Source organism: Hirundo rustica, chromosome 13 (genome assembly GCF_015227805.2).
Source record: "Hirundo rustica isolate bHirRus1 chromosome 13, bHirRus1.pri.v3, whole genome shotgun sequence".
Classification (NCBI taxonomy): Eukaryota; Metazoa; Chordata; class Aves; order Passeriformes; family Hirundinidae; genus Hirundo; species Hirundo rustica.
Window position 1 is genome coordinate 5,510,888 of NC_053462.1, and position 15,763 is coordinate 5,526,650.

General features: G+C 40.2%; 1 protein-coding gene across 11 annotated transcripts in view; it reads right to left on the bottom strand.

The window, feature by feature from the left end:
* Positions 1-15,763, bottom strand: part of TJP1 (tight junction protein 1) — a 159,296-nt gene that overhangs the window by 34,636 nt on the left and 108,897 nt on the right. For all 11 annotated transcript variants that reach the window (XM_040077648.1, XM_040077649.2, XM_040077647.2 and 8 more), the window contains 4 exons: positions 6,689-6,745; positions 2,203-2,327; positions 1,883-1,985; positions 191-470 (listed from right to left, as the gene is read on the bottom strand). In XM_040077648.1, the coding sequence (XP_039933582.1) occupies positions 191-470; positions 1,883-1,985; positions 2,203-2,327; positions 6,689-6,745 (565 nt within the window). The remainder of the gene's footprint in view (positions 1-190; positions 471-1,882; positions 1,986-2,202; positions 2,328-6,688; positions 6,746-15,763) is intronic.

The following is a 15,763-nucleotide window of genomic DNA, read 5'->3' on the forward strand; positions in this document are numbered from 1 at the left end:
GAATATGAAAAATAACATCAGAAGAAATACAATAGCACTTTTTAAGTTTTGAGCCAGCTACTGGTAAAATGGGCAAACTGGTAACAGCAATATTCATTCAGCATACACAGCCTTTAACACAATACTGAGTGAAGCAGCTGGCCTTTAAAAACCAGCAGAAGTTTTAGCAAGAGCTGTACCCACAAGTTACCTTCATTTTTCCTGGATTTCACCAGTGTGACTTTGGTGGGTTTTGCAGGCTGGCTGGAGGTGACAGACCTCCTGTCTGACCTGGGAGACAAACTCCTCTCCCTGCTGGCGCTGCGATCTCTGACCCAGCTCTTCTCGTGCCTCCTGCTGGCACTGGGACCACCACGGCTGCTCCTTGGATCCCGCAGCTCTTCATCATAGCTGTCATCCTCGTTTTCAGACACGGGTTCAGGGTCTGGTCGAGTCACTGGAATCTGAATTTTCTTCATCCTTCGGATGGTCTACAAGCCAAGAGCAGGAATCAGCCTCTGGCTGTGTAATGCTAATGGTGCTACTAAATGTCAGAAGCCAAGCTAATCCCAGCATTCAAAACACGCGGATGTATTCTCGAACGCCCTGAATTGTTGCATCCTCATTATAAAATTATATCAAATTAATACAGGAGACTTATCAATACAGATTACCAGAAACCTGTTTTTACAGTTATTTTAGTCCTTTTTAATGTTTTTGTACAAGTGGAAAAAGGGTAACAATCAACAGCCTTTGCAGCACAGCACAACACAATGTTCTGTCTTCAGAGCTGCAGATTTGAATTCCTTCTTTGCTTAAAACCACAAAATCAGTTACTGGCACTGCTAAAACCCTTTTTTGCTAACATGTAATCTAGTGTATACTCAGTATGCTATTGACAGTAATTCTCCTCAACTTTGAAGTCTCCCAGTCTTCCAAAGAAACGTTTATGCAAGCGATGGAGGAAGGGGAGCAGTCTCTCTGGAAGTTCAAAGTTGGTTTGTACAACTTAGACTCCAGAATATGAGCCAGGCCTCCTTCAGGGATTTGTTTGCTATGTAGTACAGAACCAAACCAAGTTCTACCATAAAGTTTTCATTAATTACTTTTTTCTAACATAAATCTACACACCAAATACATAAGATACTGAAAGCCCCGCACAGCTTGCCACACATTGCTTTCTGTAAGCTTTAAAGAGCTGCTGCCAAATCTACAAATGCAAAACGTTACACGTTTTTTGCAACTGCATTAAAGCACACATATGCACTAAAAGTCTGTCAGCAGAAAAGCTTTTCTACGAGCCCTAGAAGTCTGTTTTCATTAATTAAGAAACTTCTAAACATTGTGTATTTTTTGTAACATAACCCCCAAACTTCTACAGAAAGCTGGATTACTACCCTTTGGTGATGACCTGTTCTGTTTTGCAAAAGTTCAAAAACCAACCACTTAGAATAAGCCTACAAAATTATAGGAATTAAGGTAATTATACCTTATTTTGGCAAACTGTTTAGTGAGCACAAAAAGAACTGTGTTAGTGCCCGAACAGCTTGTCCTTTACCATACACCAGCCTTTAAAAAACTGAGTAAAAGTGCATCCAACAAAGCCAACAAATATTAAACAAAGCTGACTTGCTACCATTTGGCAATCTAAGAAGTACTTTCCCATAAAGAAAAGGAGTCTGAATTATCCCTGCCACACTATGCAATCATCATCATTCACATTTCAAAAAAACCATTTTGAGTGACCCACTTGATAAAAATGCCATGATTATCACAAACGTGAAACATCACACAGGTGTTATTCACATACTTTGCATCATGCCTCTATTTTACAGCAGACATTACACTGTTCCACTTCTGCTCTATAACTATGGAACTTTAAATCTTCAAGACATTCACTTACGATTTTGGCATTCTTCCCACTTTTCCTCAGCTGCTGAACAGCAAATGCATGCTCGACATTATCCATTGAAACTCCATTAACCATTGCAACACGGTCATTTTCTCTGCAGGAAAATATCACAATGTACAGTATAAATGCTTTATGCTAAGAAGAAAATATCGCTCAATATTGGTGTCCCTGAGCAAACTGCCAGTATTACAAACCTACTACACCAATAATTAAAGACAGACAACTTGAGACCAAAACGATTAGGAGGTCAAGCTACTGCTGACAAAGATTATTGCCCCCGAATCAGAACCCAGGTATAGACTGGCACTTACTGTAGCAGTCCTTCTGCTGGGCCTCCCTTCAGCACATCAGAAATAACTATTGATGTCTCACCACTCTGAAAGTGAGGATTATCTCTTCCTCCAGATATTGCAATACCAAATCCAAATCCAGGGGCCTATAATGTAACAAGAGAAATATTTTTACTTTCTAACATCTAATGGTCACAATTTGCATTCCCCATGCCCAACACAAAAAGGTCCCATGAGATGAATACAAGTTTTTGAAAGAAAGCAGCATCAATGAACCAATCAATGCAATCCAGTACTACAAGACAGATTAAAAAAAAAACATTTCTAGAAGGCAGAGTTTTGGAGTAACTACCCAGTCTCTTCCTAGAGATTAGAGTTCTCATTTGCATTTTTATGGCCTAGACCTCAGGTGGTCATCAGCAAGACCTCAATCTTCAGTCAGCACCGAGCTGCAGCTCTGACTCAAACCCCTATATCATTTCCTGCAATACTTTCTTTGAGTTTTCCCATGATGGTGCTTACCCAGCTCGACCTCGCTCAGCTCAGGAACTGACAGGATTGCTGCACACGGTAGGATGACTGCAGGCTCAGTTCTTCCGAATAATACCAAGATCACTTGTACCATTAAATACATCAAAACCTTGTCAGCACTTGCAAATCATCTGCATCTTAACAAAAGTAATTTGCTTCAATCTTTTCCCTCTAGGGTGACCTGCCACTACAGCAAGGTCAATGCCTCTGAAAAGTTATTCCTGTTAGATATTTCAAGATACAACAATGATGCTTACATTTCTGCCTGGAAGCAGCGAGGGTGGGAAATAAGCTTTCTAAATATAACGGATCTGCAAACTAGAAAGCTCTTTCATCACTGCCCAGAAAATATTTTGAGGATATTACTAAATAAATGCTGTATTTTACTCAAGAACTTATTCTGCAATTTTCAACCATGCAAAAAGCAGTTACCGGATGGAAAAGATCAGGTTTGGGTCAATCTCACCCCTCTATTTCACAGAGCACACACTTCATGCTGGCAGACTTCACCTTCTCATCTTCAGACTTTTTAGCAAACATGACCCAGCTTTAGCAAGGAGTTTCATAACCTTACAGTGACAGCAGAGGCAACACGGCAGTCTGCATGTGGCTGCATGACACAGGACGTTCAGTTTTTTGGACATTAATTACTGCCCCAAATCAACCTGTTTCCTATTTCCTCCCAAAACAGAGGTCATAAAAAGATGTTTCAGATTTCCCTGCAAGTAGTGAATAGGAACAGTATTAAAACAATGGAATTGAGCAGTTAGTCCATAGTGCTGCCAAGCAGAAAGCTGGTCTAAGTGTGGGGGACTGGGGAAGGGCACACCTCACTGCTTCTTTTACATCTGCTTTAATTCATTAGAGGATGAATGGGCTTCTTTTCAAAATACATCCCAGATAGATCAACCAAAATCATGGCCGGGATGCAAGAATTAAGCGAAACTCGGTGCCATGAAGTAGGATCTTAAATGTCCACTCATGACCAGAGCTGAGGGCTTTTTTCAGTTTTATTTTTTAAAGTCAAAGAGAATATATAATAGCTTACACAAATATGTTACTAAAACCCCTTTCAAATCAGTAATTCCCCTCTCATGACACTCCTGCTTTTAGCTTTCCATTATTTTTACAACCTGAACTTAGTTTGCACCATATTTGGGTAGGGAAGGAAAGGGAGAAAAGAAATAATAATGACATTTACGTCAAACTTCATTTAAATATTCTCTACCTTTCCTTCACCATAAACAAAAATATTTTTTAAATTCTCCACTCATGGTAAGAAATACAAACATCAGGCTAAGGGCAGCAGAAACTCGCTGTAAGCTTTATCTTGCTGCTTGCCATATGACTTTTTAGAAGTAGATTTGCAAAACAAATCACTAGTATGGAGATGACTACATTTCATACTTTGATATTCTCCTCCAGAAGCCCTGAAACAATGCAGTCTCATATATAGACAGCAGTTAAAAGGGCCTACAAGTCAGAGTTTCTAATAGGATAAATCAAGGTCTTCTGAAACATTACCAATTGAAAAATCAAATCCTAAATCCTTCTGAAAATTTAAGAGGTCACATAAGAAACCTTCCAGTAAAAATCACCCTACCTACTTTCCATTTTATCCTGCTGCCTACCATCATCTTGAGAGACAATTGATTATCAGAACTGCTGATAACTCTCTGAAAACTGAGCCTAGCTCTTGGACATGTCTGGAAATAGCAAGATGTTGATCACTACAGATTATACAAGATACTAACATGTACCTTAAGTCAAACTGCATTAAAAAAAATCCTTGTATCAGAACTTCGCCTGTCAGATGTTGTAGAAAAAACAAACGAAAAAAAGAGTTGTACAATTCTACTTTCCCACAGTACTGCAGTGAGGGACAGGCAAAAAGGTAGGTACATGCCTGGTTTCTGTGCTTTGGGGGAAGGACACACATCTACCACAAACACACAGGACTTAGCTCCAAGTAGGAAAAAAACTCATGTGATAAACAAAGTGTATGATTCCTCCTTCAAGTGCTTTGCAGCTAAGTACATAAACCCAGAAGGTCTCTAAACAGAAGATAAACTGCAGCTATCTGATAAGCTTTAACTGAATTTGAGATTGTTAAGATTAAGTCTCAACTAAGAGTTAAGCAGCAGTCCAGCCCAGGGAGCTGGAAGGGAGGTAAAGAAAAGCAACAAAACCTCTTGTTTGTGGTGAGAAATTCCAGCCTCTACTTCCCCCCAAAAAAACTTTCTAATGAGTCTTTTGACAGCAGAGCTGGAATTCACCATTATACCCTCCTCCCAGAGTTAAGGATAATTCTAAGTACATATTTGTTTCATATTGGTATATGGGGTTTGGTTTTGTTATCTGGCAGATGGAAACAACTGTTTTTAACCGACTAAATTAACACTATTAAAGTTATTGACAGTACATATTGTCAGCTTTCAACACCTAAGAAAGAGCTACTTAATCAGGTAACAAAACAGTCTGACCACAAGAGTTGGCAGAATTTAGGCACATGAAAGATCACAACCAAAATCATAATCAAATCATACTTTCACATCATTGCTATAAAAACTTCTGACTATACTGCAAGTGCAACCAAAACCAAGATCTTTGGTTCCTACCAGTTAATTAAAATTTTGTTCAGCATTTCATTATTTCTTTGTGCACGGACTCAACATCTCACTTGTGGTGTCACTGAAACTACTGCTCCAACTGACCAGGAAAAGGTCCCCTTCAAGAGAAAATGAGCTATCACCAATCCTACGAGCCAACCTTGTATCACTATGGCATTTTTTGTTTGGTTTTGACTATGAAGCAGTATTGATTTAATCAGTAATATGAATAAAAAACCCTGAAGTTTACACAGATTACAGGGATGACTGGACAGTTTCAAGATGAAAACAAAGGGCACTTAATTATATATAGAAATAACACCTCTTGCTTAAAAACTTGTCAAACTAAAAATTGCTGGAAGCTTTAAGAGCAGCCTAGACAAACATCACTGCTCATTTTCACTTTTACTTGCACTTTCCTTTCAACATGTGGCTGCAGTCAGAGGTAGGATACTTTGTCAGCCTTCTGGTCAAACTGAGTGTAACTGTTCCCTTCACACATGGGCACCTACCCAACAGTTACTTTGAATCAACAACATTAAAGCTTTTAGAATCAACAGCTAACAGGTCTGACAGAATTAACATTTTATCTGACCAGCCTTTTTGTCGAAGGTCCATTCATCCCACCAAGCCACAATTTTAAAATACCTTTATTCTATGATGAACTGAAGGCAAATGGTGTAACTTGCTCCCTTGAGACAACTCTTCCACATCTCCCTGGTTTTGGGATGAATGCAGCTATTTGGACCACGATTCCATGGCTGCTTTAATTCTAAGTTGCTGCCAGAAATGGCATCCTACCCTTCTCTGACTTTTCCTGAGCAATTAATTCCTTACTGACTCTCTTGTACAGCTTCATGATAGCTGCATCAGAACTCAAATTAACTTAGGAGTAACTCAAACAAGAGAAGTCAGTTTAAATGCAAAAGCAGTCTAGCTGTTCTCTGGTCCCCAGCACACATTCCTTTGTGCAGGGTACACATTCTGACCACCCAGAACCACTACTTCCAGCCAGGGGTTTAAGAAAGTGGCAAGCAAGTAAGACAGTTTTGAATTCATTTATTTATAAGCAACACATTGTTTAATGTCCCTGCAAATAAAGTTTTACAACTTTCAAGCACAGTTACAGCACTACCATGAATGAACACAGACTTCTACCTCCCTTCAGTTAGGTACAGATGCAATCTAAAGCTTTGTTTCTAGCATGGTTATTCATCACATGGAGCTTTTACAACACTTCTAAATTTAAACAAGGGCATATGACAGTTTCCTTTCCTTTTACTTCCTGACATCTGGCTTTTTCCTATTGTTTTCAAAAACTACCAGTATCCTGCATTAAGCACACACAGCCAATTGTATGAACTCACCCTGTGAAGAGTCACTGTGTGTTGTTCCCATATAGCTGTTTCTTCCATTGTTGTGCTCTAAGAAGAAGAAAAAAAACCCCAAAGATTAGACTTCACTTTCAATAGCTGTATAATACCACAAACAGAAACTTACATTCAAAAGTCATATTAACATTCATATAGAATAGCTACAGAAGTTGGCCTGGCTCATTCATTACACATTTCCTGCCTTTATATGTCACAGCTGAACTTCCTGTGCTCCTGTGGAAGGGAGCAGGGGAAGAACAGGCAAAACAGATTATACAGTTTGAAATTATAAAGAAGTTTCAGGGGAAGGACTACAAGCAGTATTTGTGATATAGGCTCTCTTGGTTGCTTGTTAAGACTGCAGTAGATGTAGCTAGTCCAATCAGTTGTATTTATATTTACACTCTCCTTTTGCTTGGTTTAACTGCATCCAGATTACCACTAGTTCATGAACAGATTACAGTACCTACTGCTACTGTATTATGCACACAGGTCACATTTAATGGACTGCAGTTCAGTGTAGGCTAATTATTTTGGTGAACAGTAGCACTGCAGAAATTACAAGGTCCTCTCTAAGGTAAGTAGATTAAACAGTAACATTAGGACAATATTGACATACCTGCATTTCTGCTTAAAAGAGCAACTGCTTAGTGTGCCACGACAAGCAAACATTTGGAAAGGGGAAAAAAAAGCATGAGGGAGGAAAACCCAGCAGAGCCCAAGGCCTGAAAACAGGCAGGAAGGCAGCAGGAAATGCATTGTGAACATCCTGCTGCCATGTTTTCTACCTTTCCAGAGAGAGTGTCCAGTGTTTTGCTCCATACCAGCCCCCCCTCATAAGCATGCAATCCACTAATTAAAGAACAGAATCAGAACACAAACATCTCTGCAACTTGGCTGTGCTGGATTTTTGAAAATCTACTTTGCTCTCAATTTGTTTCAGTTACAGTAACTCAGCCACTACAGCAAAAAGTACTCAGAACTTTTAAGCCAGTCCTGTATCACAAGGAACAGCAGGAGTGTTTACTCTCACAAACAATATCTCTGAAAACTTTATCCAATTTCAGAACATCAAAATTTGCAACTGGATTCAAAAGTTCTTCCCATAATGCCAAAAAGCTCTGCTTTTTTCCCCTCTGCATTTTGTGCTTGAATTTCAAGGGTTAGGATGTGCCACATTGCTGCTCATTTCTCTTTCAGGGTTCACTTCTGAGTGCTGTTGCGACTCAGTTGGGATGTACTGCATTCATACAGCTGTAATTCTCCTCAATTCAGTACCAAATGTTGCTCCTTTGCATTACGAATTGATTCAACTCTACCCCAGAAGCAGATTATTTCTCTCCAGCTTTTTAAACTCAGGCCAAATATATACTAAAACAGTTACAATTTACACACACAAAGCCATCTTTGAAACAAAACAGAATGTTTTGCTTGCTAAACGGTCAAGGAATACTGATTTCCTTCCTTATTTCTGATGTTCTCATTCTGTCTTAGTTTTGGCAAGAGCTTCTTAGGCAAAACATCTCATCAACAAGTGAAGACTTATCTCTGCAAGTAAACTTCTACAGCAAAAAGCTTTAAGTAGCTCCCGTCTAGAAGAAGGTGCAACAGGAATCCAAAGAAGGACTGCAAAAGTTGTAATTCACATTGTAATGGAAATAGGCTGCCTCATTTCTACCTGCAACTCTCAGAAGTTAACCGTGCTCATTCACTGCACTTGTGCTGGCAGCGCTCCCGAGGTCCAGCCCCGTGTCAGCAGCAGGGTCTGAGCTCCTCGGCTGACAGGGTGCCTGATTTCCATGCTGAGCCCTTGTGCCTCCCTGCTGGAGCTCAGCGCACAGGGCAAACGCCACCAGTGGCTCTGGATATGGCACAAACCGATAAAACCCAGTTTAACCAGCTCAGCACTGCTCCCAGGAGAACCGGCAAACCCAGAGGTGGAGCAAGGCAAGATAACAGCTAAGCCACGAGTAAAGGAATTGCCTGTGTAACATGCTTCTGAGAACTGCGAGAAGACTTTCTGCTTCACAAAAAAACCCAAACCAACCTCACAAACCCACCAGCCTTTCTAAACCTGGACAGGGCACACACTCAGTCAGATTTAAGATGCAATTTTTAAAGCCTTTCTCCTTTCTGCAGAAGCTCAGTCTTTTCCACTTTGTTCTCCATTTTTTTGCTCACACTATTGCTATCACCTCCCCTAGATTTTACTAATACATCCATTTCAAATGCACAAGACTTGGAAACATCAAATATCCATTAGTTACACAGCAAAGCAAGTAATAGGTTACTTTCATTCTTTCTGCATGCCCAAACAGTCCAATCAAGAACGGTGAAAACAGTTCAAAGGCAGTCTGAGGTGAGTGTTGGCTTTGACACAATCTGCTTACTTGAGTTAGTTTCTAATCTGTAAAGAACTGCATCACTCACAAAAGACCAAGGGAAGTTTGAAGAAGACCTGTGAAGGTACACACCCTACTTAGCACTGACAACTGAGGCAGAAGAATGAGCCTGTGCTACCATCAGCTGAGGTCCCTGTTGTGATGCTGCTCTCAGGCACTGCTCAAAGTGTTCTATTTTTCATGCTATCCACTACTAATTTAAGGGAAATCAAGGTGACTCAGCAGGAACTGAGAAATATATACAGCCTAACGCCCAGAAACTAGGAATACAGGAGAACACTAAAATGCCCCAGTCTAGATGTTATAATAATTTAACAGAGACCCTTTAATACCTTTGAAATGCAAGTGGACAACATTGCAAACTCCTATATCACCAATGACTTTACATCACAGAACCATGTAATTTTTAAGGATGGAAGGCTTCTCTGGAAATCATCCAGTCCAGCCCCCTGCCCAGGCAGGGTCAGCTGGAGCAGGTGACACAGGAACATGTCCAGGTGGGTTTGGAATGTCTCCAGAGAGAGACTCCATGACCACCCCAGACAGCTCTCTCTGTGCTCTGCCAGCCTCAATGTGAAGTTCTTCATGCTGAAGTGAAACTTTTGTTTTAGTTTATGGCCATTGTTCCTCAGCCTGTCTCTGGGCATCACTGAGAAGTCTGGCACCCTCAACTGGCACCTGCCTGGGCGATTATTTACATGAATTAATGAGATTCCCTTCTCAGTCTTCTCTTCTCCAGAGATGCTCCAGCCCCTTCATCATCTTTGTGGCCAATGCTAAACCCTCTCCAGCAGCTCCTTGTCTTTGTCCTGAGGAGCCCAGAAGTGAGCACATAAATTAAGAATAAAAAGAATAGCAAGAATGACAGTATCATAACTTCAGTAATTTATTTTATGCTTTTGCTTTAATAAAGTGTAGAGTTACCTTAAGCTCACCCTAAACACCTTTTTAGAGACAATTAGTATTCCCAGCTCTGTATATGGCAAATGTATGTGTTTGTGGGTTGGGTTATTTATTACTATTTAAAGGACAGAGTCATACATGATGTTGCAATTCATAAATATAGAAGTTACGAAACTTATCATTTGCCAAAAATCTTGGGAACATCAAATCTTGTTCAACTCTTTCATCTTTGGAATTGCCCTGAGAAATAAACATTTCAAAGTAAACATCTTTTCAGAAAGCTCCCCTTGTGTGATCATAAGGATCCTTCAAACAACAGACTTTTTTTCTTCCACTTCTCAACGTATTTCTTCTTCTCAATAAAGAAGTTATTTGGGGTTTTTTTTTGTTTGTTTGTGGTTTTTTTGTTTGTTTTTTTGTTTTTTTTTTGTTTTTTGTTTTTAATACCATGGCTTTTACCTTTTCACACATCAGGGTATGTGTGCACATGCACACATATGTTTTCCTTTCAAGCATCCGGAAGGAAAAAAACAACCTAACAAAACACTGGCTACTGAACTGAGCAATGCAGTGATGTTGCAAACAGCACTGCTCAGTTTACCTGCACTGCAGGTGAAAAAGCTGCTGCCAGCAGCAGCACTGAAGCCACCCACAGGCTTGAGAAGACAGTTCCAGCTCACATTTGAAAAGCTTCAAACAACAGAAATTAGTATTCTACCTTAAAATAATGCAAGTTCCCAAGGGCAGGTTTCTTGCAGGTTAACACTCTTTCCATTTCTACACCTCAACTCAGACTAGGGCCAGAGCTCCTACACGTTCTTGAAATCCAAACCAGAATAGTTTCCCAGTGTTTCTTTCCAACTCTAGGGGGACTTACTGGAGGAATTATTGTTCCCTTTTTAACTCAACTGCTTTTCATAGGAAGTGAATTGTGATCCACATGACAAGATAGATTTCAAGGAATTATTTTCTCAACTGTGATCAAATTTTGACACATGAAGTCAAATGAGTTTTTGACCATGTTATTTCTTAGTAAAATTTAACACTAATTTTTGATAAATAAATATAAGTGTTAAATATCTACAGTTGCCATTCGTTTCCATACATTCCTCATTAAGGCTAGGGAGTTCATTACAATTCCAGAGAAAATAATATCTAGATATCTACCTAAAACAGATTTTCCCCTGGACTGCACAAGAGGAACCTCCTGTGGGAAGCACTAAGCTGCATTTAGCATCTTCACCAGCCTGGTTTTGCAGATCAGCATTGACAGCTGTCCTACAGACAATAAAATGAAGCAACTGCTTCTGCTACCTCAGGGGGTATATTGCTCCTATTGTCCACAGAACAGAGCGGGGAGAGGAAAGGTGTCTGACAGCGGTGAGCTCTTCCAACCACAGCAGGCAAACCACAGCAAGGAATGGTCAAATCACACTCAGCCATGTAAAGAACACCAGCTTGGCTTCAAGCTTGCAGTCTCATGTTGTGTACACCATGTCTACAAAAAATGTTCACGTCAAAAAACATTCCTGTGTATCCTGAAAAAACCACAACAACTGTGACAGTGTTCTTATTCAAGACACAAAAAACAAGAAGGAAGAACTAGTATTGGGCTGTGTCAAAAAAGGGGAAAAATACTGTATTTACTCTCTATATACTACAGAACACTGTATTATATATAGTATTATCTGTAATACTATATTTAGAGTGAAAGTTCCTTTTCAGAATGACACACAGACACATACATACTCCTCACCCATCCTGCTGCATTTCTATTTGGCTTCTAAAATTAATTTTCCATTATTCTTGGGGAAGTCCAGTTCAGCAGTAGGATGTTATTGAACTTCCAGGTTCTAAAGGTTAAATGCAGAATCAATACATTTTGATTGCACTTGTGGGAACAAGAATTAAAAGTGCTTATGAGAACAATCAGAATTTGAAGCTCTTATAAGAATTTCTGCAGTTTCTTATGTATCTAAGGGGTGATATTTATCATCTACTTTTAAAAAAATCAACATCATCAAAGTCAATATCCAAAACACACAGCTTCCTGAGGAAGTATAAGAAAAGAAAACAGAATCTTCCTCAGCCAGCCCAGAACAAGGAATGAAGAGGTCATTTCCCTACACACAGCATCTTTCAGCACTCAGCTGCAGCACAGTGTTGTTTCCAACACTGCCCAGGATGACTTCCTACAGATACTCACCTCTGTCCTTGCCTAGTTAAACTACAGCCACCTTAAATTCCAACAGATTCCCTCCAATTGTCTTATCATAAAAGCCTTCAGCTGACTGGGGGCAGGGGACCATTTTTTAAGAGTTGTTCTCCAGCAATTAGTGCAATGAGGTCAGAATCCCATTATCTGACTGATTTTATCAACTGAAAGGAGAGCTTTGTCTTCCATAGTCTAACACATCCCCAATGCACCGCAGCCTCTCTACAGGGAACCTTAGAGTTACTTGAGGTATTTCAAACACTGGCAGCCAACTCCTGGAGCAAGCGCAGGCAGTCAGGAGAAGGAGAGCACTGAGGCAGGGGCACCACAGCAAACTGCACATTGCTACAGCTACATTCCCACCCACAGCCCTGCTGTGTCTGTCCTACACTCTGCAAACAGCCTGCATCTTTAGTTTTTCACTCCATCATCATCCCTTCCAAGGAGGACTGGTTCCCTGGAAGTATTTTTGAGAGAAGAGTCAAGAGATCAGACTAAGGACTCAGGGACTGCCACAGAGCATGTTGTTTGTATATTTGATTATCTCTTTTACAGAGCAGTGAAAAATGCAGGAGAAAACACGCACTAAAGGACTCTTGAGAAATGTGTATAAAAAACTTCACACTGAAGTTGAGAAGCCAGTCTTTAATCCCACCTTCTGTCTGAGTGTACAACCACAGAAGTGACATCAACCATCTCCGGAAACAGAAATAACAACCTTATTCTCTGAAGCATAAATACTATCCACCAAAAAGTAAAGCAGCGCTCATTGTAATTCTTTTCCATTTGATATCTTGGGTTCCGAGCCCTAGTGAAGAGTTCCACTCCTCCCAAACATTCACCTACATTAAACAGCTCACCTCATGAAAAGTCTGCATGCGAAAAACCACGATTAAAGGCTGCTCTTCAGATGACAATGCACAATCCAAGTTTAAAAAAAAATAGATCATTTTACTGACACACGGTGTTGAAAATTCTGTGATTGATTTAGATCACTCTGAAAGTACAAAGTTTCTACAACAGTACACATGGACAGTTTGAACAGTACAAGTCATCTTTACATCACAGAGAACAACCTTGAGAGGAGAAACTAGGACTAAATTTATACATACACATTTTAACAGTGTGTGGTTAAGCAGGCTGTTTAACCATTCCACTCAGTATTCCCTGTGCTTCCAAAACCACACGACACTCTGCAAGACATTTCCTTCCTGAACACAATTTCCACTGCCTCCTGATCTAGAATTCCAAAGGTTAGTGGCTACCTTTTGAACATAAAGATACTGCATGTATCTAAAAACATTCCCAAATCACTAGTTTTCTTGAATTTTTCTACAAGACATTTCTACTCTGATTTCTGGGCACTCTTCTCTCCAAGCTAAAAAAGTAGCTCAGTATTTAACTCACCACATCTATGTGCTACCCAGCTTGTTTAGCATTTTCCAGACTTTTCCAGAATGGCCTCTCAAGTCCAAGCTTCACATATCACGGACAGGATCATTAAACCTTTTGCTTGGTGGTACTGCTGCTCAATGCAAAAAAAGTTAGACCTCTCTCCCAAAAAAGCCCTAATCAAAAACAGTATGCACAAATTTGGAGGGATGCTGCATTTTAGTTAAATAATTAAACACTGGATTACAGATCCAGTTAAATCTGAGTATTTATAGAAGTGTTTATGACACAGGCCTGGTAAATCACATTATCCATGAAAGGCAGAAGGCTGACACTCAGGAATAAGGCAAAACAAACCAGAGTGCAAGACCCACATGTAGATGCATCTCAAAGGATCTCAGGCCAAGTTACTTCAGACGAAGAACACCACTCAAACACCCTGGTAACAGTATCAGTCAGCACTAAGTAAAGCTTACTACCTCCTGATGGCTAAGGCGTGAGAAAAGCGTGCTTCAGAGTTTGGGATCCTCGTCTGTTTTGCTTCTTTCCATTTTGCTTTCCAGCTGGCAGTAAAACCACGTAGGATCACAAACTCCAAAGAGCTGGCAGTAGTGTTTCACAGATCACTACTCCAGGCCAGTACTCTAGCAAAAGACAGCAAAATCCCACAGAACAGAGAGGCTGAAAAAGCAATACTACCTACCTGGTGGGTCTGTTTAAAAACCACAGTGGTGGTGCAGGCCGCCCAGGGAGGCCATGGAACACCATCCCTGGAGGTGCTCAGAACTGATCTGGACAAAACCCTGCAGATCCTGCAGCTGACCGTGCTCTGAGTATGGGGCTAGACTAGATGATCTCCAGAGCTCTGCTGAGCTCTAGATGATCCAACCTCACTGTTCTGCAATTATTCTATAAATCAGATTTGGTGAGAACTGCTTTGAGCACAGACTTGGACCAGCTGATCCCTAGAGTCCCTTCCAACCTTAATTACTGTGTGATTCTATGTAAGTCACATTTGCAGCACATTTCTGAAACCAAATCAAATCATCCAACTGCAGATACAACCTCCATCCCATCTCTTACATACAGTTTGGCATTAGTGTTTTATCACTCAAAGAACATCAGCTGGAGTTATTCCAGTTTGGTTTTTCCCTTGAGGGAGGAGAAGAACACAGTATCAGTATCAAAGAAAGTGAAATGATAAGCGTATTAGCTTTATATAAGAAGCCTAAATAAATCTTCTCTGACTATGGCTTCTAATTTAAAAAATACAAAGCCAAAATGCACACAGAGTAAAAGATATGCCCACCAAGAAATTACCAACATGAAATGCAGACATCAGAGCAGCAAAGCATTCAAGCACTTTACCTGAAGATAGAATGCTTCTCACCTTGTTTTTAATCAAGAGAATCATAATTCAGTTACCAAGCACTGCACCATATAAATTTTAGATCATTATGCTCTGAAGATCTGTCAAATGAGAGCCTCAGGACAGGCAGCAGTACCCCACTAAGACAGAGCTAGGTTGATTTCCAAGATCAGACCTTACAAGTATGAATAAATGTTTAAGAGGCTTGCATTACAATTCCAGTTACAGGTGCACAATAACGGCCTTGACATCTTCCCTTCTGACAATAAAAGAGAAGCTTACATTGGTTAAATTCTCTTTAAAAATTTGAGTGGAGGGAGAGTGTTGCTTGTTTTGTTTTTTTACAGCTGACATAGCCACAGCAGAACTATACATTCTACAGTTAATTTACCAAATTCTTCTAAAATTAACATTTGAAATGCAGGTGTTCTGAACCTACAGATACACACAACATTTTGGCTGCATGGAAGCAGCTGACAACTATTTTTGTAGTAGCAGAATTAATGGGGTCGGAGTGTGTTTCCCTCATATTTTACCCCTTGAATCTCAGTATGAAGAAATATGTCACAGGAAAGTAAGACTTTTACCCCTGCCCTGCTTGTAGGTACAGAATTTCTTCCTCTGGATCTCAACTAACCACTCTTAGTAAGAAATTTCAGGAAAAGTGTCCTTCCCTACCCCGAACAACCACACACCCAGATGGCATCTTCCCACCCTCAACCTGGGTAACTGTCAGTTAAGAAGATTCAATTTTAGCAGTCACATGGCTACGAGAGCATCTTCAGAAC